The sequence below is a fragment of the Gobio gobio genome (genome assembly GCF_949357685.1).
Source record: "Gobio gobio genome assembly, chromosome: 24".
Lineage (NCBI taxonomy): Eukaryota > Metazoa > Chordata > Actinopteri > Cypriniformes > Gobionidae > Gobio > Gobio gobio.
The window spans coordinates 37,619,566-37,646,180 of record NC_137120.1 but is presented as its reverse complement, the minus strand read 5'-3'; the positions used below and the strand labels follow the sequence as shown (position 1 = coordinate 37,646,180).

Genomic DNA, 26,615 nt, shown 5'->3' with positions numbered 1-26,615 from the left:
AATTGAGATTTATACACCATCTGAAAGCTGAACAAATAAGCGCTCCATTGATTTATGGTCTGTTAGGGATATTTGGTCGAGATAATATGAAAATCTGAAATCTGAGGATGCAAAAAAGTCTAAATATTGAGAAAATCTGCCTTTAAAGTTGTCAGAATGAAGTCCTTAGCAATGCATATTACTACTAATAATACATTTTTTTGATATATTTACCATAGGAAATTTACAAAATATCTTAATAGAACATGATCTTTACCTATTATCCTAATTCATTTTGCCATAAAAGAAAAATCAATAATTTTGACCCATACAAATGTATTGTTGGCTGTTGCCACAAATATACCCATGCGACGCATGACTGGTATGGGTCACATTTTTGTAACATAATAAGGTTTTGATGTTAATTATGAAGTGATACTGTGGATCATTTTTAGAGGAGATGTTATTTGTTATTTTATCTTTTAGTTTTGCACTCTTTGTGTGTGTTCAGTGCGGTTAACAGGCAGTAAGTACGGCTGTGGTGGCGGTGGATGTGGAGCCTGTACCGTCATGGTGTCCAGATACGACCCTCAGACCAAGAGCATCAAGTATTTCATTCAGTCTCTCTACTTTTCTCTTTTCATCACACGTTTTTTATTAATGTCTGACCCATGATGGTACTCTTTTCCTCCACTTTTTGGGGGAAAAGATTGTAAATCAAGATTCAACCTCACACTCAACTCAAATTCTATGCTTTTATTCCTTTTTATTTCTCTAGGAAGATTGACCTGCTGCTAGTATTTGTATGCGTTTAAATATAAATGAGTGTTTGTTACTTAAATCTCTGAGTGCATGTAAAAAGCAATTTTTTTCTTCACTGGCCAGTCATTCGTCGGTCAATGCTTGTCTGCTTCCTGTGTGCCAACTTCATGGATCGGCAGTGACGACCGTTGAAGGCATCGGAAGCACCAAAACCAAACTACACCCGGTCCAGGTATCAGATTCACATTATAATCTATATTATGCCCGATCCATTTTATGAGATCCAGATCATGAGATTAGTATGCAGACAGATTATAATCCACATTTATATATTAGATTACTGCCAGTTCAAATATCATTATAGAATATAGATTACACACAGTCCTGATTATGAGATTAAATTACTGTTGAAATATCATCTGATCATAACTTGATTTTCATCCTAGATTGTGTTTAGGTCAGTGACGTGACACTTAATTTTTTCTCATCTTTTAATAATAATGGAAAAAAAAAACATTAAAATGCAATTGATATTGCATTTACTGATTTAAGTGAACCTCTTCTTTTTTGTTATATATATATATTAGGGCTGTCAAAGGATTAATCGCGATTAATCGCATCCAAAATAAAAGTTTGTGTTTACATAATATATGTGTGTGTACTCTGTTAATTATTATTTATATATAAATACACACACATTCATGTATATATTTTTTAGAAATATTTGCATGTATATACTGTAGAGCTGCAACTAACGATTATTTTTTCTGTCGACTAATCTAACGATTATTTTTTCGATTAGTCGACTAATCTAACGATTATTTTTCCAGATTAATCTTATTATTCTTTTTTACTGATTATTGTATTTCAAAGAGGGTAGTGAATTTGTATATTATTTTAACATGAAATCAATGAATGATGACAATATTAATTGTATTTCAGGAAGGGTAGTGTACATAGTATGCCATTTTATAATGAAATATATGAACACAAGAAGCTTTTTAAACATAATATATAATGATACTATTCATCATAAAATGTATACAGAGTAGGCCTAATTAGGAAAAGTTGTTTACTATAGTAGTTGAGTATGATTTACTTATTGATTTTTGTCAATAGTAAACGAAAATGCACTTGTATTTATCTGCAAAAGGTTCACATACAGGAGCTTTCAGCATAGTGTTAATGTATAACTAGTCGTCTATTTTGAAGATACATGTGCATAAACAACGACTAAAGGTGCCAGAAGTTTTTGCCCAAACTTCAAAGACACATTTAAATGATTAAAGCTAGAGGCATATCTTAACTTTAATGTTACTTTAATCATGTAAACTACCTATATACAGCATGTTATTATGCATATGTGTTTGGGACAGAGCGGAACCAGGTCGCATTTACAGCAGATATATGCAGCCCATAATAAATAAAAGCACGAGACGTACTGGGGTCGGAGAAGAACCCAGGAAAATGTGACCGTCTGTTGCAATACACGCGTGGCGCGTTCAGCTGCGCGAGAGAACCATGGAGAAGAACACTGGCAGCAGGGTTGCCAGGTTTACACAACAAAACCCACCCATTCGTTACTTAAAACTAGCCCAAAACAAGCTCAATCGCGTTTCGGGGAGGTTCTTTGGTAAACATCGCGTTCGGGGGGTTAAATATGTGTGTTTTTTTTATTCAACCCGCGGACATGAGACGCAGCCCGCGGCAACAGTGTAGAAGTAGCCCAATTCCGCGGAAAAAAGCGGACTTGGCAACACTGACTGGCAGTGTGAAAGCTCCCGCTCTCCACGCGCACAGCTTCTGCTCTGCCTGCGCGCGCAGTGTGAAACCGGCGTTACAGAGCGAACAAAGCACAGTTTTATTCGGCTTCTGTTTAAAGTACTCCCACACTTTTGAATGTCGCGGTCTGGCTTTATATGATAAATGATCATTTTCACTATGCCCGGGAGCAGAAGCTGCCATTATTCTAGATCTTCTGTTCCATTCTAGAACGTAAATATTGTGCCGTCGACGCATTTCACGCACGTCGACGTATTTTCGTAGTCGACGTCATCGACGACGTCGACGCGTCGTTGCAGCCCTAATATACTGTATATACATTTATATAATCTATAATATATATATAAATATAAATGTTTTGTATATAAAAATAATATTTTTTTCTTTAATATATTCATGCTTGTGTGTGTATTTATATATATATATATATATAAAAGCATGTATATATTTAAGAAAAAAATATTATTTTTATATATATATATATATATATATATATATATATATATTTTATTTTATTTTGGATGCGATTAATCACAATGAAATTTTTCCTCAACACTAAGATATATATACATATTAGGGCTGTCAAAAGATTAATCGCGATTAATCGCATCCAAAATAAAAGTTTGTGTTTACATAATATATGTCTGTGTACTCTGTTAATTATTTTATATATATATATATAAATATGAATACATACACACAAATATAATAAATATGACTAAATACATATTTTTATTTATTAATATATAGACAATTATGTATTACTTTAATTAATACAAATGAATCTGTGTGTTTGGTTCATCAGGAGCGTATAGCAAAGGCTCATGGGTCTCAGTGTGGGTTCTGTACTCCTGGGATGGCGATGTCCATGTACACATTACTGAGAAACAACCCACATCCCACTTTGGAAGACGTAATGGAGGGTCTCGCTGGTACAGTGACACAAACACTATTTCAAATCTACAAAATCCTTCACACTTTGACCAATCACGAGTGTTCCTATTGCAGGTAATTTGTGCAGGTGCACGGGGTACCGTCCAATCGTTGATGGCTACAGGACCTTCTGTGAGGTGAATGGCGCCGGTGCCCAGATTCATCCTTTATATGATCCGTTTCAGCTGCTAAATCATGTGGCACTCATGTTACTTGACATTCCAGATCCTTTATGGATTCGTTCCGAGCTGCCCAAATGTTCCCGTTTCTGTCCGTGTCTAATATTCTTGATTCATCTCAAAGCGACCCATTATGACTCCACATTTTTGGATGCAATGTTTTTTATTTATGTATTTATTTATTTTTTACATTTTGGACAATGGTTGACATTTAGTGATCAGCATTCTGGTAACGGCATGTTAATCATCCATTAAAATGTAACCAATGTGACAGTCAGTTAAACATTGTTTTTGTTTTATTCGTTTTTTTATGCTTGAAGTATAAGTGACATTTGTGTGTTGCGTTATGTGCATTTACAATTCTTAAGGAATCACATAAAATAACATTAAAAAAAACCTTTTTCTGTTTTTTTTAATAGAGTGAAAACTGTTGTCAGTTAAATGGCACCACATGCAGTTTGGCCAATGGAAATGGAGCTGTGGAGCCCATAGAGAATGTGAGTATTTTCATCTTGACCAGGGCTATTTTAGTCAACTAAAACTATATATACTATATTGAAAATATTCATAAAAAACTATACTAAAATAACACTGATCTTGAATATTGCACTCACTTTTGTCCTATTTTAGTGTACTCTTGTACTTTGACTTTTTAGTTGCAGTAAAAGCATATCGTCCAAAATACAACTGGGCCCTTTAATAACATTTAGCCTTGACCTGTGTAATTCTTTTGTTAATGTTTCATTTGGGCCACAAACTGACAGTTATAATTAGGGCACGAGTAACCTATTGGAATTGCTCAGTCTATTATTATTCTCTGAAATGAATCGTGTTTTTGAGGGCCTAAACATGCTAGAAAACTCATGAAACTTTGCACACACGTCAGAAGTGGTGAAAATTTACGTCTGATATAGGTTTCAAAATTAGGTGTGGCAAAAGGACTCGATAGCGCCACCTTCAGAATTTCAAGTATGAAATTTGGTAGACACATGTAACAGCCCAATACCAACAAAAAAGTCCCTGGGAGAAAAATCTGAAAACCCAACAGGAAGTTGGACAAAACTACATTTTTGCAGTTTTTGCCATTTCCAGACGTACTTTAACGAACTCCTAAAGATTTAATCAGATCAACATCATATTTGGTCGGTCTAATCTTAACGGCATTTGTGACGTTAAATTGTGAAGATCTTGAGATTTCCCTGAAGGGCGTGTCCGTGACGGCCTCGCAAAGTTCGATGTTTCGCCATGACACAGGAAGCTGTTGTAACTCGGGCTTACAATGTCCGATCTGCCACAAACTTCACGTTTTATTAGTCCTGACCTGAAGACATCTACACTCCAATATACAGTTATAGTCATAGCGCCACCATTGGGCAACAGGAAGTGCCTTGTTTTACTCTGTGATTAAGGCCTAAATCATATTTGGTCAGTCTAATCTTAAGGCCTTAGCAATGTTAAATTGTGAAGATCTTGTGTTTTCTGCGAAAGAAAATCTACTTTGCTTGTACTTCAGTAAGGACTCATGCTCAAATGAATATGGTAAACCATCATTATTGTTCGTATCAGAGCTGAAATTCAGAAATTGTAATGGGTGTTTAGTTTCAGAGACACATTATACCCGGTAGACCTATCACAACAGACTGGGCCATCTGACCAATCAGAGCAGAGTAGACCTATCACAACAGACTGGGCCATCTGACCAATCAGAGCAGAGTAGACCAATCACAACAGACTGGGCCATCTGACCAATCAGAGCAGAGTAGACCAATCACAACAGACTGGGTCATCTGACCAATCAGAGCAGAGTAGACCACTCACAACAGACTGGGCCATCTGACCAATCAGAGCAGAGTAGACCAATCACAACAGACTGGGCCATCTGACCAATCAGAGCAGAGTAGACCAATCACAACAGACTGGGCCATCTGACCAATCAGAGCAGAGTAGACCAATCACAACAGACTGGGCCATCTGACCAGTCAGAGCAGAGTAGACCAATCACAACAGACTGGGCCATCTGACCAATCAGAGCAGAGTAGACCACTCACAACAGACTGGGCTATCTGACCAATCAGAGCAGAGTAGACCAATCACAACAGACTGGGCCATCTGACCAATCAGAGCAGAGTAGACCAATCACAACAGACTGGGCCATCTGACCAGTCAGAGCAGAGTAGACCAATCACAACAGACTGGGCCATCTGACCAATCAGAGCAGAGTAGACCAATCACAACAGACTGGGCCATCTGACCAATCAGAGCAGAGTAGACCAATCACAACAGACTGGGTCATCTGACCAATCAGAGCAGAGTAGACCAATCACAACAGACTGGGCCATCTGACCAATCAGAGCAGAGTAGACCAATCACAACAGACTGGGCCATCTGACCAATCAGAGCAGAGTAGACCAATCACAACAGACTGGGCCATCTGACCAATCAGAGCAGAGTAGACCAATCACAACAGACTGGGCCATCTGACCAATCAGAGCAGAGTAGACCAATCACAACAGACTGGGCCATCTGACCAATCAGAGCAGAGTAGACCAATCACAACAGACTGGGCCATCTGACCAATCAGAGCAGAGTAGACCAATCACAACAGACTGGGCCATCTGACCAATCAGAGCAGAGTAGACCAATCACAACAGACTGGGTCATCTGACCAATCAGAGCAGAGTAGACCAATCACAACAGACTGGGCCATCTGACCAATCAGAGCAGAGTAGACCAATCACAACAGACTGGGCCATCTGACCAATCAGAGCAGAGGATGCTCTCGGAAAGGAGGGGTTTCTTACACACGCTGAGAAAAGAAATTTGAAAATTAAAGTGTTTTTTGACCTAGGATGCTTTTAAACCTATTGTGTAAAAAAAAGTTTTTTGTTTCATTTTTTTTTCACCAGCCCCTCATTAAAAAAGTTTAATAAATATTATTTTTGTGCTTAACAGGGTCATCCAGAGCTCTTTCGTAAAGAGGACCTGCTCCCCCTCGACCCCACCCAGGATCTGATCTTCCCCCCTGAGCTCATGGTTTGTCAGACGTGTTTAAACCCTTCATTCTTCATTCGTCTTCACTATAAAGGAGGTTATGCAACTATGACTAAACGGTTTTAAATAAAAGGTTATTTTAATGCTTAAGCTTTAACAAGGTCGCCATTCAGCTCTAGTCAATGATTCATTCGATTCTAGGCTTTGCCGAGCTGAGCTGCCTGTCAGAAGTTCAAATGTGGTTCCCAAACAACACATTTTAAACATAAAAGCCAAAAATTCATGGTCTATTTTCTCCATTTAGAGAATGGCGGAGATCAAGGACCAAACCACTCAGAAGTTTTGCGGGGAGAGAATGACCTGGATCAGCCCTGGATCTCTAGATGAGCTGCTCCAGCTGAAGACTGATTACCCACAAGCCCCTCTTGTCATGGGCAACACCAATATAGGTTGCATACGGGCAAACTGTGGCCAAACATAATAAACTCTAATGGATTTTTGTTTGCTAATTCAGCATTATCAGGTCACTGACAGTCTATTCTATTCAGGTCTGGACATGAAGTTCAAGGGTATCTTCCATCCTGTAATAATATCACCAACACGAGTGCCAGAACTATTCAACGTTACCCAGAGATCAGAGGGTATGTGCGATTTAGTACTTCAACATAAGCCTTATTTCAGTTAGTTAGTTTTATTGTAAGGTTTCAGGTGTTTAACATTAGTTAACTACGTCATTTAACATGAACTAGCAAGGAAAAAATATTTCCAAAGCATTTATTAATCTTAGTTAATACATTTATTAAAATCCAAAGTTGTATCTGTTAATATTATTTAATATTATTTAACTGAGCTGAGCTCATATGAGCTTAACCATGTACAGTTAACTAAAGTTAAAGGATTATTTCACCCAAAAATGAAAATTCTGTCATTAATTACTTACCCTCATGTCGTTCGACACCCGTAAGACCTCCGTTCATCTTCAGAACACAAATGAAGATATTTTTGTTGAAATCTGATGGCTCTGAAAGGCCTCCATTGTCGAATCATGATTCGGATCGCGTGTCAAACCGCCAAACTGCTGAAATCACGTGACTTTGGCGATTCAAACTGCTCAATCGACTCACTGATTCATAACGCTTCGAAGCTTCATGATGCAGTGTTTTGAAATCGGTCATCATGATATAAGTCGTTATTTAGGGTTTTTTTGAAATCCGTGGGAATTAGTAGAATTAACCGCGCGAGATTCAGACCGGTCATACCAACACTAACAGGCTGTCATGAGGAAAAATCCAGCCGAACCCGTTCGCCGTGTTGAGAGGGTTAACCGGACTGAATGAGAGGAAGCGGGTGCGTGTCAACTCGCTGTCGGCCGGAGAGGAGAGGAGAGCGCGGCTAGTATCGATACTGTAGAAAAGGAGTATCGTATCGTTTCAGATATTTCAGTATCGATACATATCGAAATATCAATATTTTTGACAACACTATTGTAAACTAGGCATGTGCCGGTATCACATTTTCATGTTGCGATTAATTGCTGAAGCTTTTATCACGGTATACGGTATTATCACGATATTTTAAAAAAAAGTTGCAAAAAAAGTGTTGGTACTATAACAGGTTTAAAAAATGTCTTATAACACAAGAACCAAACATTTAGATACAATAAAGCAATACACAAAAATGTATAAAGTAAACAAATATTTAAAACAGATTAAAGTGCTAAAGAATTATAAAGAACAATAGGTAACACTTTACAATAATGTCTCGGCAGTTAATGCATTAACATTAACAAAGAGCGAAGAGCTACATTTTTACAGAAGTTATTCTTCTTTGATAATGTTAGTTTAAAAAAGCAACTGTTAGTGTAAGCTCAGGTCCATTAAATAATACAGTTACAACTTTTGATTTTAATAATGTGTTATTAAATGCTGAAATGTACATTTAACTAAGATTAATACATGCTTTAGAAGTATTTTTCATTGTCAGTTTATTAATAAATGAACTAATGTTAAATAATGGAGCCATATTGTAAAGTGTGTGATTGAACAACAGTCAGAACATATTCAAACAATATCTAGGGCATGTCATTTAAAACTTAAAAAAAATTTTAAGTTTGAAAATGACTTTTAAGTCTTTAAGTATTAGGTTATGTGATGATGAGCACCGGATTGTAGTTACTGGGGAAACGGCTGTATTTCTGGTGTTCCATCAGCGCCCTCTGCTGTCTGAAGGTGAATGTGCACTTCAGTGCGTCTTCACGCCTTCCGCCATGTGCTCGGCTCATGAACGGTCTGTTTACATCAGTGCGCGTTCCTCTTTGACGCGTTGTTCATTTTAAACGGTTGATGGGTAAAGTATTCTTAAAATATATTCTAAAAATCTGAATAATTCGTAATAAATAATTATTCACGGTATTTTGAAGTGCCCACGATAACAATATTGTGCATGTTCATTATTGCGGTATATTGTATTACCGTTTACCGGCACAACAGCGTTCTTCTTCCACGAGGGAGTCTGGCGTCACAACATTTGTTTCTTGGCGGACCGGTAAAAAGAACATAACACACACATCTCGCGGACATCCTGTAGAATTCAACCAATCAGATGACGACTTCGAAACTCCTGAAGTGTTTCCAGATAAGTGACAAATGCATCAGACGTTCAGCTAACGGTCCGTGGGCATGACGTCTGAGACTAGTGATTTATTAACAGTAAAGGGAACGATGTGTAACAATAAAGGGAACAATGTGTAACAGTTAAATACAGTAGAGGTCTAGACAGGAGACTTGGGCACAGGATTGAGCAACCTGGGAACCAGCAGTCAGTGAAGTCTCAGGCTGGGCAAGACAGGACTCAAACACATACCTCTTTTCCACCGGCATGAACCGGTTGCTAGTTCAAAGCTAGTACTATTGCCGGTTTGGAGTTGGTTCGACTGACGAGCCTTCTAAGAACCGGTTTGCTTTTCCAAAGGCTAGAGAGCCACCACAGTCACTGTATACGTCTCATCTTTCCCAGCAATGTTAGCAAGGCAGCGAGAAACACACTCTCCAAAATCTCTCACGGACTTGCCATTTATGCACATGGCTTTACAATCCTACATCGGCATCCAATACAGCCAATCCAACGCGTTTGTGCAGCTCGCCGCAATTTGTATAGACGGAGATTACAATCAAGCTGCTATTCGCTCGATTAGCTGCTATTTCAAAAATGGCGGTCACAGGTTTCTGTTGGTCTTGTTGGTCACGGTAACCCAGCCTCTGAAGCAAGCGGTTCTTACTTCTAGACCAGCAATGTTTTGGTGCTACTTAAGAACCACTTTTCCTGGTAATGAGCTTGTGCTTTGGCTGTCGAAAGACAAAGAACTGATTTGAAACTAGGCTCTGGCTCTGAACCAGCATTCAAACTTGGTGGAAAAGGGCCAACAGACGCACAGCACAAAGTACAGGGCAGGACAAACACTAGAGTTATGTGACTGAAAAACTAAACCCATACATCTAAGGGAAGAAAACTAAACAAAACTCTAAAGCAAATGTTCCTTGTCTGTCAAAATGATGGAAGTCATTTGAAATATTATCACTCAGTGTTCCAGTTAATGAACATGTTTGATTAAGGCAACATTTATAGAGTGCCTTTTTCTGTTTTTTTAGTGGAAGTTACTCCCATAATTTGCGCAAAGCATGATGAGGCGTAGAAAAAAGGTGGATAGGTTAAGGTGAAAGAGATTACATCTGAGCAGAGTGCTTTCAATGTTTTGATGTGCCTGGAAGGCTTATTGTTTACACTTCTGGGGAAGATAAAGCCACGAATGGCATACTAATTGTAGTCAATGAGCAATAAGATGGATTAAGAGAATCAATGTAATTTAACCTTAAAAAAATCTTACTTCATCTTTATGTACCATTAATGGATTCTTGTATGTGTAGGTGTGTGTGTTGGAGCAGGGTGCAGTATGTCTGTTTTAAAGAGCGTGTTGGAGAGAAGTATAAAGGATTTCCCTTTGGAGAACACACACTTGTTTCAGGCTCTTCTGCAGCAGATAAACCTTGTGGGCGGACAGCAGATCCGAAACGTGGCTGTAAGTGTAAACTTATTTGAATGTACGCCATCAAAAATGAACAATTTGTATTTATATTATTTATTTTTTATGTTTGCTGAAATATCTAGACACTGGGTGGCAATATCGCAAGTGCATATCCGAACTCTGACCTGACCCCTGTCTTAGCTGCTGGGAGATGCACTTTAGTGGCACTTTCTAAAGGTGACCCAACTTCCTAAATCATTTAAAAGTAGTGTAAGGTAACCCTTTATTTCGATAGTCCACTTTAGACATTCTACTATTTTGCAACTACATGTCAACTAACAATCATTAGATTAGTCTGCTTATTATATGCTGACACTTTGTTCTGATATTCTGTTGTAACGAAGTTAAAGGCGCGGGGAAGAAGGCGGGAACCGGCAAACTTTCAACTCATCTTTGATAATAAGCATAAACAATAAACAACCAAACGAAAGTAAAACGCAACCCTTCGTAGAAGTCTGCCCAATAAACTAAAACAAAACACCAACGCAAAGTCCAGGCCTGGTCCTCTCTCATCCTTCACTATCGTCACTCCTTTGTGTTAAGAGGAGTCTCAGGAGTCTCAGGTCCGGCAGGAATTGTCGGTTTGGGGGAGTGAATAACCAGTGCCCTCCTCCACCCTCAATACCACGACTGAGGTGAGACCCTTGAGCAAGGCACCGAACCCCCAACTGCTCCCCAGGCACCGCAGCAATATGGCTGGCCACTGCTCCGGGTGTGTGTGTGTGTTCACTACTGTGTGTGTGCACTTGGATGGGTTAAATGCAGAGCACAAATTCCAAGTATGGGTCACCATACTTGGCCACACATCACGTCACTTCACTTCGTCACTTCACTTTTATCCTTCCGGAGAGCTCCTCCATGAGACTCGAGACCGATGTGGCACACAGGTGATGCTCATTAACACTTGAGTAACGGAGGCCAGCTAGTAAGAGCTAGGCCAGCTAGTTACTCTGTGCGAGTAAACCTCACTCCCTTGGCCTCAAGAGGCATAGTTACAAATGACGCTAGAGACTGCAATCTTTAGCGTGCCCGCCTCCCCTGCCAGAGATGCCGGTTCGAATCCCACTCTGAGCGGGTTGAGTAGGACCAGTTACATTTGGTGCCGTGACCCGGATGGGAGTGAGATTTAAGGGGGTGAGAGTAACAGAGGCCAGTTAGTAAAAAGCTGTGAGAGTAAACCTCACTCCCCTGGCCTCAAGAGGTGCACTAGAGACTGATGCTAGAGACTGCGATCTTTAGCATCCTCGCTAGTGCGCCTGCCTCTCATGCCAAAGACGAGAGTTTGAATCCCGCTCTGAGCGGGTTGAGTAGGACCGGTTACATTTGGTGCCGTGATACGGATGAGAGTGAGATTTAAGGGGGTGAGAGTAACAGAGGCCAGCTTGTAAAAAGCTGTGAGAGTAAACCTCACTCCCCTGGCCTCGAGAGGTGCACTAGAGACTGATGCTAGAGACTGCGATCTTTAGCGTCCTCGCTAGTGCGCCTGTCTCTCATGCCAAAGACGAGAGTTTGAATCCCGCTCTGAGCGGGTTGAGTAGGACCGGTTACATTTGGTGCCGTGATACGGATGAGAGTGAGATTTAAGGGGGTGAGAGTAACAGAGGCCAGCTTGTAAAAAGCTGTGAGAGTAAACCTCACTCCCCTGGCCTCGAGAGGGGCACTAGTGATTGATGCTAGAGACTGCGATCTTTAGCGTCCTTGTTAGTGCGCCTGCCTCTCATGCCAAAGACGGGATTGAGTAGGACCGGTTACATTTGGTGCCATTATCCGGATGGGAGTGAGATTTAAGGGGGTGAGTGTAACAGAGGCCAGCTAGTAGAAAGCTGTGAGAGTAAACCTCACTCCCCTGGCCTCAAGAGATACACTCGCGACTGATTCTAGAGACGGCAATCTTTAGCGTCCTTGTTAGTGCGCCTGCCTCCCATGTCAAAGACGAGAGTTTGAATCCCGCTCTGAGCGGGTTGAGTAGGACTGGTTACATTTGGTGCCGTTATCCGGATGGGAGTGACATTTAAGGGGATGAGAGTAACAGAGGCCAGCTATTAAAAAGCTGTGAGAGTAAACCTCACTCCCCTGGCCTCAAGAGGTGCACTAGCGACTGATTCTAGAGACGGCAATCTTTAGCGTCCTTGTTAGTGCGCCTGCCTCTCATGCCAAAGACGAGAGTTTGAATCCCGCTCGAAGTAGGTTAAGTTGGACCGATTCCGTTTGGTGCCGTGACCCAGATGAGTGTAACAGAGGCCAGCTACTTAGAGCTGTGAGAGTAAACTTCATTCCCTTGGCCTAAGAAGGCACACTAGCGACTGGTGCTAGCGACTGCAATCTTTAGCGACCTTGTTAGCACCATAGACTGTAAATGATGGATGACCACATTCTCTCTTCCATTGAAGTAAGTGAAGCCGCCAGTGTCCAAATATCGCGCTGACATCTTGGGAGTCGAGTCTGCGCAGTTGCAACTTGGCGCCCAAGTCTGCGCAGTAGTGAGCACAAAGTGGAGCTGTGATATCAAGGTCCTACCTAATCAATCACACGGCACTGAATTTGTTTTTTTAATAAACAGTTATGTAAATGGAAATTTAAAATTTAAAGAACGAACACTTGAACTGCTTAAACTGACTGAACCCATCTTTTGGAAAAAAATTAATAATGTTTAGTTTGTCTCGCGTCCCATTGGATTACATGGAGAGGGTGAGGTTTATGACCTATACTGCATCCAGCCACCTGGGGGGGTGGTCAAGACGCTTTGGCTTCACTTTTCAGGACTCGTGTGGCACGCTGGGTTAGCACACCCGCCTGCCATTCTGAAGACATTGGTTTGAATCCGGCTTGAAGCGCGTTGAGTTGGACCGGTTACACCGGCCTCGCTCCGTTCCCATGGCTCTTGGTCCCGCCTTGCTAGCCACATCCGCCATCAGACATTTCACTGACTATAAGTAACTTTTCAAGTACATGTCAACTTAATCTATTAGCCCTAACCCTAATCTAACAGTCTACTAATGAGAGTAAGTAGAATGTCTAATGTAGACTTTCGAGATCAAGTGGAAACACATATGATGTCTAATATTTCACACCACAGAAATTTCATATTTTGCATTAATTCTGAAAGTAGTTCCTCAAGTATGTTGTTTTGACTTGCGTCTCAATTCTCTACCGAATATCGAATACAGAAGGACGAAGGAGGGTGCCTATCGATAAAGATTTTTTCCTGGGATTTGCAAAGACAGCTCTAAAGCCAGACGAGATAGTGTTGTCCGTTTTCATTCCAGCTACAAGACAGGTAAGAAATTAACCATCGGCTAGTTTTTTTGGGCATTGTTTGCTAAAGGATAATGTTTTTTTGGCAGAATGAGATCATCCATGCCTTCCGACACGCCCCGCGCAAGGAGAACGCGCTAGCTACGGTGAACGCTGGGATGCGCGTTTGGTTCAACGAGAACTCCGATGTAGTGAAGGAGATCAGTATTTATTACGGAGGAGTGGGAGCCACCATCCTCAGCGCTGACAATGTGTGCAAACAGATTGTAGGAAGGTAGGACACAAATGTACATCTTTTTGAGTTGCATTTCCTCTAGGATGGGACTCATGCAGTGATGCCAGTTACTCTAATCTGACTACTTTTTTTACAGTAGCGAGTAATCTAACGCGTTACTATTTCCAAACCAGTAATCAGATTCAAGTAATTTATCCAAGTCACTGTGAGTTACTATTTTTGTCATTTTCCTTAGTAAAAATATATATTTTTGCTTTCTTCTTGCGTCTCGGGGAGAGTATTTATGTTAAGTGAAGTCAAGAAAGACTGTCTTTATTAAATGTTTTATTAAAACATGTTTTTTTTTTCAGGAAATATATTTTAATTTCAACTTAAAATGTCAGGAGATAAATTTTTGAACGTTACTGTTAAAAATGCACTTCCAATAAAGTGAGTGTTGGCAAAAATGGTTGTCATTTTTATGTTGAGGCGGCAGGGGTGTTGTCGGCAACTGCTGAATGTAACTAATAAAGTAACGTGTAATCTAACTTAGTTACTTTTAAAATCAAGTAATCTGTAAAGTAACTAAGTTACTTTTTAAAGGAGTAATCAGTAATCAGATTACTTTTTCAAAGTAACTGTGGCAACACTGGACTCGTGCTACGTTCCCACTGTCAGTCCAAATCCGATTATTTGTGTACCCAATCTAAAATGGTTGACTATCCACATTGTGAATCTCAACTGTTGAGATCCAATTTGTGTGTCTCTTGCCGCTCTTTGATTTATGGAATATCTTTGGTTTCTATGGCAATGACGTTGAGTTTGTAGGTATACGCCAATACGACAGCAACTGCTACATGGAAGGGTTTGCAATACAGACATGGCAATGTAGCCGCCACTAATAATTTAGCTGAATTGGTATTTATGCTAGAATGTTGAAACACGTTATGCTTTTACATATTTGATATTGTTGCAGCACCTCTCTTCCCAATCTGTCAGTAATGCTCTGTTTAGTTCCCGTCTCTATGAAGCCCCTCCTTCTGAAAAGTGCAATGTTCTCTGATTGGTCGGCTAGACCAGTGTGTTGTGTTTGGTCAACTGCTTAAGTGTGTTTTGGAAATGTCACGACCTTTACCATAACTGCGAGTTTCAACACATTACTGACGCAACTCAACCAGGCCTTGTCCCATTTTTTTTGCTTATGCCTTGGGTGGGAATTATTTAACCCTTGTATGGTCTTCGTTTGGGAATTACACTCAGGGTCTTTGGGGTCTCCAAAGACCCCAGGCAACAAAATGTAATTTTGTAACAAAACAATAGTTTTTTTTTTTTAGAACAAATGTAATTTTACTCTGTTTATTAATGTTTTTAGTCAACATCTGTGCAGATTTTGGAGTATTTATAAGAATTTTTAAATTTATTTAAATACATTTAAAAAAATTTTTTATGAATTTTCTTACAAAATCATTTTTTTAATGTAAAATTCACTTTATAAAAGACCCACATTTCTAACTTTCATTCGTGGGGATAACATGGATAATTTGACATGGTTTAGTGTAAGATTTTTGCCCATTTTTTGGAAAATACAGTTTTAAAATAAAAAATGACCTTTACCAGTAAATGGCTGCAGAGCTCCACTATTTGCTATGTGCTATTTGACTGATTGAAAGACATCTTTTCACAAGTATTTTTTAGTTGGATTCATATCTAAATGTTATGGAATCACAATTATAACAATTAAAATGAATTCATTTAATCAAAGTTTAGCATTTTTTTTATACTGAAAAAATATTTTTTAAATGATGTTACATTATGATTCCAATCAAACCTGAACAAGAGAAAAGTTGGAGTCTTTAGAGTTTATCATTTATTTGTAGATTTTCTTATAATTCTACAAATTTATTCTCCACTTCAGTTACTAACTGTAAAAGAACAAAAATGAACAGAAATGAACAGTCATATTACATATTGAGTAAAAAATACATAACATGAACATCAAAATGCAATGAACTGAACAGCAATAACAAATGTACTCGTGTGTGTGTGTGTGTGTGTGTGTGTGTGTGTGTGTGTGTGAGTGAGCATGATGCATTGTGGATGTTTTATGCATTGTTGGAAGTGTGCCACTTCATTTCTGTATGCGTGTTCGGTGTTGTTTCTGTTTTTGAGGATGAATTTTGTCCATTTTCTAAGCGGGGTCTCCAGAGACCCCGAAGACCCCGAATCGGCGCCCAAGTCGTTTTATTTGTAGATCTAGAGTGTTGACAACCGTACAAAGTCTCATGCCATTTGGACAAAGGGAACTTTTTATTTTTATTTGAGCAAACGTCCTTTGGGGTCAGAAAAGACCCCGAAGACCCTAGAAGGGTTAAATGAGAAATATTGTGACACGCATATTCCTGTTCCCAAAAGAAATCACAAGTCTACAATCAAGGCATTTCAGGGAGTTCAGAAACAGTGCTTGATGATATACAGAATAACTCTTTGCTTTGTAAATTTGCAGACCTTTTTCATGCTCAAACAGCAACTTTACACACTAAATATGTTTAGACAACCTCTTTAAGTTGCCTAAAACTTTGCAGTGTTTTTTTTAAGGTCTTGGGAGGAGGCAACGCTAAGTGATGCGTACAGCGCACTGGTTGATGAGATCAAACTTGGTCCGTCGGCTCCAGGCGGGAAGGTGGATTTCCGCAGATCCCTGACCTTGAGTTTGCTTTTTAAGTTCAACCTGCTCGTCCTCCATTACCTAAAGGAAAAGGTATGTATGGCTTTTGGAGATGGTTGTCAAATGGACATAGTTTATTACGGCTTTTTGAAAATGCATTTATTTTATTTTTTACAGGATGTAACTCAGAGGGAGATTCCTCAAGAGATGCAAAGTGCAATTCAGCCTCTTCCTAAACACATTCAGCCCGGATACCAAGAGTTTCAGGTAACGCTATACAGTCCTCCGATGTGTGTTTTTATGCTGATGAATATTTTTTTAATTATTTATTGTCATAAACAGTATTGGGGGTAACGCATTACAAGTAACTTGAGTTACGTAATAATATTACTTTTTCCAAGTAACTAGTAAAGTAACGCAGTACTTTTCAAATTTACAACAAAATGTCTGAGTTACTTTTTCACATTAATTTGACTGACAGCTCTCCTGCCCCCATGTTGAGAAAAATAAGTGCAGAAGCGTTGTGTGTAAACATGATGGTTATTGTAGTTCCAGACTAAATTTATTTTATCTCACTTGCACAATAAAGATTCTGTACTCCTCAAAATGAATAAAATCAGTCAAATGCAAAATCAGAGTACTATGCAAACCTCCAATAATTAAATGTTAAATAAAACAACTATTTTTATGCATAATCTACCTTTATATTTAATTTACCAATGTCTTGCGGCTGATCTTTGATGATGAAAATTACTAGATTTTTTGTTTTTATTGGTAAAACTTTTTTCTCCTGCATCCTATTATACCATTGTCCAGAGCTGCGCCCTCTACTGTTCCATCGTCAATTTGCATTTTTACCTCAGCCTGGGGCTTATTATTTAAATTTTGGTATGAAGAGGTCTTTACCGTTGCAGAAAAATATTACTTTTTTGTTATAAACAAAAACAAAAACAAGCCCAGCCCAGGTGAGAAAAAGTAACGCAAAAGTAACGTAACACATTCATTTTCTTAAAAAGTAACTAAGTAACTTAATTACCGGTAGTTACTTTTTACGGGAGTAACGCAATATTGAAATACATTACTTTTCAAAGTAACTTACATTTACATTTTACATTTACATTTAGTCATTTAGCAGACGCTTTTATCCAAAGCGACTTACAAATGAGAGCAAAAGAAGCAACTAGAACAGTCAAGGGCAACAGTATGCAAACTTCCCCCAACACTGGTCATAAATATAGCCTTTGATGCTGATATGGCAATGAATATTTAGTTGTATATTGTCATAAATAAAGTTAGCTAACACTAAACGATCCTCTGATGTGTGTTTTCCATAAAAGCAATGTACTGGGCAAAGCCATGGTCTCATGGTGCTCATATGGGAAATTTGTGTTCGAATCCAGCTTGCAACATTCCTGTTTCTGCTTCCTTTCCCTCTACACATCATTTATTGTCTTATCTGCTCACTTTTCAGTTTAAATGAGAAATGTTTCTATTAAAAGTCTGTAAAAAGCAAAAGCACTGACTTCTAGAAGATCAACGGTGGACTGTGTGTGTTTTTGTGTACAGAATGTCTTAGAGGGTCAGCCAGCTGAAGATCCTGTGGGCCGACCCATGATGCACCGGTCGGCGTTGAGTCAGGCTACTGGAGAGGCTGTGTACTGTGATGACCTACCGCACACCGATGGAGAACTTTTCCTCACAATCGTGACAAGCTCCAGACCACATGCCAAAATCACGTAAGATGCATTCAGACAGTTTGCACAGTCTGGGAATCCCTTACAAGCGCTGAATTATTCAAACAACTAAAAAATTGTTAAAAATCATTTGAATGAATGAACGAACGAATGAATGAATTTTCATTTCCATATAAGCAAATTAATATGGTGATGAATATTTCTTTAAGAATTTATTGTCATACATGTCAGTGAATATTTATTGATTGATTTTTTAAAAATGTTTTATTGATTGTCATAAATATAGCCTTTGAAGCTGAAATGACAATGAATTATTTATTTATCTATCTATCGTCATGAATATAGCCTTTTATGCTAACGTGGCAATGAATCTGTAATTATTTATTATCATAAATATAGCCTTTGAAGATGATATGCAATGGATATTTTTATTTATTTGTGTTATTTATTTATTTATTGCCATAAGTATAGCATTTGATGCTGAAATGACAATATATACTTTATTTATTTATCTATTGTCAATAATATAGCCTTTTATGCTAATGTGGCAATGCATGTGTAATTATTTATTGTCATAAATATAGCCTTTGAAGCTGATATGCAATAGATATTGTATTTATTTATTGCCATAAATATAGCATTTAATGCTGATATGTCAATGAATATTTATTTATTAATTGATTGATTTTTTTATTTTATTGATGGTCATAAATATAGCCTTTGAAGCAGAAATGACAATGGATACTTAATTTATTTATCTATCTATTGTCATAAATATAGTCTTTTGTGCTAATGTGGCACTGGATATTTAATTTTTTTATTATCATACATATACCCTTTGAAGCTGACATGTCAGTGAAGATCTATCTATCTATCTATCTATCTATCTATCTATCTATCTATCTATCTATCTATCTATCTATCTATCTATCTATCTATCTATCTATCTATCTATCTATCTATCTATCTATCTATCTATCTATCTATCTATCTATCTATCTATCTATCTATCTATCTATCTATCTATCTATCTATCTATCTATCTATCTCCATCTATCGTCATAATTATAGCCTTTTATGCTAATGTGGCAATGAATGTGTCATTTATTTATTGTCATAAATATAGCCCTTGAAGCTGATATGCAATGGATATTTGTATTTATTTGTATTATTTATTTATTGCCATAAATATAGCCTTTGAAGCTGAAATGACTATAATTAATTATTTATTTATTTATGTATCTATTGTCATAAATATAGCCTTTTATGCTAATGTGGCAATGGATATTTAATTATTTATTGTCATAAATATAGCCTTTGAAGCTATTTCAATTACTATTTATTTTTATGATTGATTGATTTATTTATGAATATTATCCATCCATCCATCCATCCGACTTGAGCATCAACTATCAACTAATTATATAATCTCATGCTAACTGCCATAAGTTATGGTAAAAAATAACTTGTGATCTTAAGAGGGCAATGTGTACTTGAGTAAAAGTCAATAACTTCACATCTAAATGATTGTATTGTCTTACCGTCACAGTCATATTGACTTCAGTGAAGCTCTAAAGCTTCCCGGTGTGGTGGATGTGATCACCGCTAAAGACATACCAGGGAAAAAGTTCAGAACCTTCACAGGCATTGATGAAGAACTGCTGGCTGAAGATGAGGTGTGTGTATTATTACTTAGGTAAGGTATTACATATTAAAGTTGTTCAAAGTAAGACAACATTTGCAATCTTAGGTGACCTGTGTGGGTCAGATGGTTTGCGCCGTGGTCGCAGATTCCAAAGCGCATGCTAAACGCGGGGCGGCTGCGGTGAAGATCGGCTATGAAGATCTGCAGGATCGCATCTTCACTGTGGAGGTGAGAAGAACCAAATCTGAAATAATCGCCTCATTTTTATTCCCGTCTAACAAGATCAATCTTCTTGTTTTCAGGAGGCCATCGAGAAAGAGTCTTTCTTTCCACCTAGAAGACAGATTGAGCGAGGAGATGTAGAAAAGGCTTTGAGAGAGGCTGAACAAGTGTATGAAGGTTAGATTGTGCTGCCATGATCAAGCACACTTCCTCTCTGATCAGCTGATTCATGTTTTATAACTTTGTGTTTCACAGGAGAGATTCGGATCGGAGGACAGGAGCATTTCTACATGGAAACACAGAGTTTTCTGGTCATTCCAGTTGGGGAAGAGGAGGAGATGAAAGTTTATGTGTCCACTCAGCATCCTGCATTCACGCAAGTATGTTGTGTATAATCAGTTAAATATAAAAATCATTATGTCATGATTAAGTCAGTAGTTGAGACTTTATTTTGTTTTGTTATTTTGAATTATATTATATTGAAGAGGCACTTCAGCGCTGGAAAGATGAATGTGTATTTGAATTGGGTCATTTATGTAGTAGAAATGTGAAATTATTTTAGAAGTTGGTGCCTTTTAGACTGAGAAAAGCCAGAAAATGTATTTTTGTCTCATGTGGATGAAAGACAACAACTCCCAGAATGCACTTGCTTCGTGCCCTACGAGGCCACGCCTACTGGTTACATCACTTGCCCACCGCAGCTTCACCCCCACTGTCATGTTCATTTTTATAGTAATAAATTAATTTCGTTCAGTTAGAGAACAGACACTACAATTAAAAACTGAACGTGTCTGCTCAATACAGCACGAGCCGAACGAGAGTCGCTGCACAAACACAGCAGGAGTCAGATCTCATTCAGTGCGTGTCCAGTCTGGCGTGTTTTCAGTTCATGCCTATGGAAGCTAGCCTGATGTCGTCATACTCAATTCTAGTCAGATTATGAGTCTGATACTGCTCCGTTGGGCTGTGATTATGGGGCGTGTTTCAACCGAACCAGAAAAGACCTCAATTGGATAGACCTACAACCAATCAGAGCAACGGAGCGACGCATAACGTTAGTCGTCAAATGTCAACAGAACTCAACTGCACAGTGTTGCCAAGTCCGCAGGTTGAAGCGACCCCAATTATGTGATATACAGACTCAGGAATGCGAATTTTAGCAGGCAGCCCTGCCAAAATAACACATATTTTACCCCCCAAATGCCTTTTTTCCCCCCGGAGAACCCCCCCGGAAAGCTACTGGGCTTGTTTTTGGCTAGTTTTGAGGAACGTTAGCAATTGGGCGGGTTTTGTTGTAAAAACTTGGCAACCCTGTCTGCACGCACGCTGGAATAAGTAACATTAGAAGAAAAAGATGAGTGTAAACGATCTTTGCCGGTGTTGCAAAAAAAGAATTTACGGATACACAGAGTATTTACCATCACGATCATCATTTCTAAGAGAAATAGTAAAGTTGAACGGATATACGAACAAGTTCTCCGTTTAGGATTAGAACAAATTCAACCAAAGCGCCTTTGATGACGTGGATGATTACGTTACTGTTGATCATCTGTCCATCATCGTCTAAAGCCCGCCCCGACAATTTCATTGGTCCGAACTGTTTCTGTTCGGGCATAATTACTTCTCTACGGATCAAGTCCAGACCGAACTTGCCCGAGTTAAAATGTTGTGGGCGGGGCTAAGTTCGGCTGGCATCCAGGCTATATGGAAGCATAACTTTCATAGGAATTCATTGAGAACACTCGCTTTGCTCTGCACCGCTGCGTTATGAATGCCCGAGCGGTCGTGTGCATTTACATTCTGTGAGTGAGATCCCACCCCTATGAGCGGAACTAGCTCCTTCTACTGGCTGGAGTCTCTAGCCTCTGGACAAAAAAATGTTTTTTTTCAGGATACACTACCGGGTTTTTACTGATACAAAGCTTAAAGGTGCACTATGTAAACATTTTCAGTAAAATATCCAAAAACCACTAGGCCAGTGTTATATATTGTGTTCAGTTGAGTACTTACAATATCCCAAATGTTTCCAACTGTTTGTAAATCGTGAGAAAATTGCTCCTTTAACCAAGGAACCGGGACGTGTGAGGGAGTCGCCTGTCAATTGCGTCATATCTGCGTTCCCCTCGGTTTTATTCTGTAGAAATGCTTTACTCTCACCGAGAGAACGCACCGAGTAACATCATAACATCATTTTCAACACACTCAGATGTGTCTAAAATGATAAACAGAGCTGCGTTACCTCATACTCATGAAAACTGGAAGTGGCGCCGGCGACTGTGTCATAATAAAAGTCCCGCTGCTCTTCTCATTAACAATCGCTCCAGCGGTTCCTCAGCTCCACAACACTCGGCCCTGCTCTGCTTCAGACTACAGTAACGTTAATAATCACATCCATCAACATGATTTCTGCCCGAGTCCTATCCCGATTCTTCTCCACTGGCTGTGAGGTGAAGACCACATGTCCCAAGATTCTGCACTCAAACGTGGCGTCATCAAACTACGCCTTTTATTTTCTAGTCAACTAACGTTAGAACCAGTAGCCGTGGCTTTGGGAGTGGCCTCGTAGGGCAGCGAAGCAAGTGCATTCTGGGAGTTGTTGTCTTTCATCCACATGAGCCAAAAACACATTTTCTGGCTTTTCTCAGTCTAGAAGGCACCAACTTTTAAAATAATTTCACATTTCTACTACATAAATGACCCAATTTAAATACAGATTAATCTTCCCAGTGCTGAAGTACCCCTTTAATTATATTATATTATTTTTTTATTAATTGATATTAATTCATTTTTATATTTAGTTTGTTCCTATTATTTGTAGGAGACTTAGCTGCAGTAGCTGAGACTTATTATTATATTATATTAATTATATTATATTATTTTTTATATTTTGTTTGTTCCTATAATTTGTAGGAGACTAAGTTGCAGTAGCTGAGACTTATTATTATATTATATTATAATATTATATGTATTATATTATATACTTAATTGTGTATATATTACATATTTATTTTTATTTTTGCAGATAATGGAGATAAACATACAAGAAAGTTTGTTTATTCTTATTGTTTTATTTTGTTTATTATATTTTTTATATTTTTAATGAAGAAAAATAAAATCAAATCTAATAAAATAAACTAATAACTAAAATATTAGTTATATTTTATTAAATTTGATTTGATTTTACTTTGTTTTTGCAAATCAGCGATATAAGCATGTACAAAAAAGTTTGTTTATTCCATTTCATTGTAGGAGCGAGTAGCTGAGACTTTATTTAATTGATATTTTATTAATTTCCTTTTATTTTACATTTAATTTTATTATTTTATTAAAAAAAAAATTATTTTAATTTTTGCAAACCAGGGAGATAAACATGTACAATAAAGTTAGTTTGTTCCAATTCGTTGTAGGCGTCCGTAGCTGAGACGTTGGGAATTCCGTCCAATCGTGTTTCTTGTCACATTAAGCGACTGGGCGGAGCTTTCGGAGGCAAGGTCACCAAAACCGCCATTTTGGCCTCCATCACTGCGGTGGCTGCTTGGAAGTGAGTCGAACCCAAACATCAGAATGAAAGAATCATTATAATTATTTAAATTAGATATTAAAGATACATTATATATAAATGAGTATGTACCATATGAATAGTTTTGATATGTAGGAGTTTGGCAAGTATAACTATAATCTCTCTCTCCCTCTCCCTCTCCCTCTCCCTCTCCCTCTCCCTCTCTCTCTCTCCCTCCCTCTCCCTCTCTCTCTCTCTCTCTCTCTCTCTCTCTCTCTCTCTCTCCAGGACTGGACGGCCAGTCCGATGTGTTTTAGAGCGAGGAGAGGACATGCTGATAACCGGAGGGCGCCACCCGGTGTGGGGAAAATATAAGGCTAGTGGTTTTCCTAACACTTATTTATATTATAAAATGATTGTAATGTATATCAGCTCCTCTTTATTTCTGTAATGTATTTGTATGTTGGCATGTTTAGGTGGGATTCATGAAGAACGGGAGGATAACAGCGGCTGATTTCCAGTACTACGCCAACTCCGGAAACACAGTAGATGAGTCCGTACTGGTGAGATGACTTCCTGCTGAAGATCAAAACATGAAAAATGTTGGAGAATATATATTACCGAAATTTTACAGTATCATTATTCTTACGTTGTACTCTGCCAGGTTGCAGAGAAGATCCTCCTACATCTCGATAACGCCTATAACATTCCCAACCTGCGGGGTCGATCGGCGGCCTGCAAGACCAACCTGCCCTCCAACACTGCATTCCGAGGGTTCGGTGTGCCCCAGTGCATGCTGGTCATTGAGAGTATGATCGATGATGTTGCTCTTAAACTCGGCCGTCTGTCTGAAGAGGTCGGTGTCATGCAGTCTCAATAAGATGTTCTGCGACTGGCCTGTTTACATCATGACACGTCATATATTACTGTTGATCCAGCTGATGAGCTGTTGGTGTTAATATATGGGGAATATACAGTATCTTTTTCAAATATTTATGTATATTTTCTTTTATCATTTATTTGCTGGCATGAAAATATCCTTTGATTCTGAGACCATCTGTTATTTATTTATTTATTGTCTGTCATAAATAGAGCCTTTAATACTGATATGTTAATGAATATGTATTTATTTGTTTACTGGCATGAAAATAGCCTTTGATTCTGATATAGCAATGCATTTTCATCAGTCTGTCTGTCTGTCTGTCTGTCTATCTGTCTGTCTGTCTGTCTGTCTGTCTGTCTGTCTGTCTGTCTGTCTGTCTATCTATCTGTCTATCTGTCTGTCTGTCTGTCTGTCTATCTGTCTCTCTGTCTATCTATCTATCTATCTATCTATCTATCTATCTATCTATCTATCTATCTATCTATCTATCTATCTATCTATCTATCTATCTATCTATCTGTCTATCTGTCTATCTGTCTGTCTGTCTGTCTGTCTGTCTGTCTGTCTATCTATCTCTCTGTCTGTCTCTGTTTGTCTCTATCTATCTATCTATCTATCTATCTGTCTGTCTGTCTGTCTGTCTGTGTCTGTCTGTCTGTCTGTCTGTCTGTCTAGCTGTATGTCTAGCTGTCTGTCTGTCTGTCTGTATGTCTAGCTGTCTGTCTGTCTATCTGTCTATCTATCTATCTATCTATCTATCTATCTATCTATCTATCTATCTGTCTGTCTGTCTGTCTGTCTGTCTGTCTGTCTGTCTGTCTGTCTGTCTGTCTGTCTGTATGTATGTATGTCTGTCTATCTATCTATCTGTGTGTCTCTCTGTCTGTCTATCTATCTGTCTGCCTGTCTCTGTCTGTCTGTCTGTCTCTATCTGTCTGTCTCTATCTGTCTGTCTATTTATGTCTGTCTGTATGTCTATTTATCTGTCTGTCTGTATGTCTATTTATCTGTCTGCCTGTATGTCTATCCGTCTTACTATCTATCTATCTATCTATCTATCTATCTATCTATCTATCTATCTATCTATCTATCTATCTATCTATCTATCTATCTATCTATCTATCTATCTATCTATCTATCTATCTGTCTGTCTGTCTGTCTGTCTGTCTGTCTGTCTGTCTGTCTGTCTGTCTGTCTGTCTGTCTGTCTGTCTGTCTGTCTGTCTGTCTGTCTGTCTGTCTGTCTGTCTCTGTCTGTTTGATAGATAGATAGAGACAGACAGATAGATAGATAGACGGACAGACAGAGAGATATAAAGACTATCTGTCTATCTTTCTATCTGTCTGTCTGTCTGTCTGTCTGTCTGTCTATCTATCTTTCATAAATATAGTCTGCTGATTTGGCAATTGATATTTATTGTTTGTTTATTGTTATTAATTTAGCCTTTGATGATATGGCAATAAATATGTATTTATGTATTGTTTGTTTGTCATGAATATAGCCTTTGCTGATATGAATTGATTTATTTTTAATCGTTCATCATTTTACTGTTGCAGATCAGGGAGATAAACATGTATAAGGAAGTGTCCCTCACTCACTATAAGATGGAGTTTGACCCAGAGAACCTCGTCCTCTGCTGGAGCGAGTGTATGGAGAAATCTGCCTTCAGGCGGCGGCGGCAGGCCATCGATCTCTTCAACCAGCAGAACCAGTTCAACAAGAGAGGAATCGCCATTATACCCATTAAATACGGCATTGGCTTTGCAGAGAGCTTCCTCAACCAGGTCACTGTGACTGAAAACATGCAGCTGAGCTTTTTGCAGTTATTTGA

The 26,615-nt window shown here is 38.6% G+C and overlaps 1 protein-coding gene across 2 annotated transcripts in view; it reads left to right on the top strand.

The window, feature by feature from the left end:
• aox6 (aldehyde oxidase 6) overlaps positions 1 to 26,615 on the top strand; it is a 36,347-nt gene that overhangs the window by 1,788 nt on the left and 7,944 nt on the right. For both annotated transcript variants that reach the window (XM_079807529.1, XM_079807528.1), the window contains exons 3-26: positions 491 to 587; positions 865 to 973; positions 3,329 to 3,455; positions 3,532 to 3,593; positions 4,055 to 4,132; positions 6,588 to 6,668; positions 6,931 to 7,075; positions 7,175 to 7,267; positions 10,550 to 10,701; positions 10,791 to 10,884; positions 13,875 to 13,984; positions 14,052 to 14,236; positions 16,772 to 16,934; positions 17,019 to 17,108; positions 18,408 to 18,577; positions 20,085 to 20,211; positions 20,286 to 20,408; positions 20,483 to 20,579; positions 20,658 to 20,782; positions 23,810 to 23,943; positions 24,190 to 24,277; positions 24,378 to 24,464; positions 24,566 to 24,757; positions 26,341 to 26,568. In XM_079807529.1, the coding sequence (XP_079663655.1) occupies positions 491 to 587; positions 865 to 973; positions 3,329 to 3,455; positions 3,532 to 3,593; positions 4,055 to 4,132; positions 6,588 to 6,668; positions 6,931 to 7,075; positions 7,175 to 7,267; positions 10,550 to 10,701; positions 10,791 to 10,884; positions 13,875 to 13,984; positions 14,052 to 14,236; positions 16,772 to 16,934; positions 17,019 to 17,108; positions 18,408 to 18,577; positions 20,085 to 20,211; positions 20,286 to 20,408; positions 20,483 to 20,579; positions 20,658 to 20,782; positions 23,810 to 23,943; positions 24,190 to 24,277; positions 24,378 to 24,464; positions 24,566 to 24,757; positions 26,341 to 26,568 (2,957 nt within the window). The remainder of the gene's footprint in view (positions 1 to 490; positions 588 to 864; positions 974 to 3,328; positions 3,456 to 3,531; positions 3,594 to 4,054; positions 4,133 to 6,587; positions 6,669 to 6,930; positions 7,076 to 7,174; positions 7,268 to 10,549; positions 10,702 to 10,790; positions 10,885 to 13,874; positions 13,985 to 14,051; positions 14,237 to 16,771; positions 16,935 to 17,018; positions 17,109 to 18,407; positions 18,578 to 20,084; positions 20,212 to 20,285; positions 20,409 to 20,482; positions 20,580 to 20,657; positions 20,783 to 23,809; positions 23,944 to 24,189; positions 24,278 to 24,377; positions 24,465 to 24,565; positions 24,758 to 26,340; positions 26,569 to 26,615) is intronic.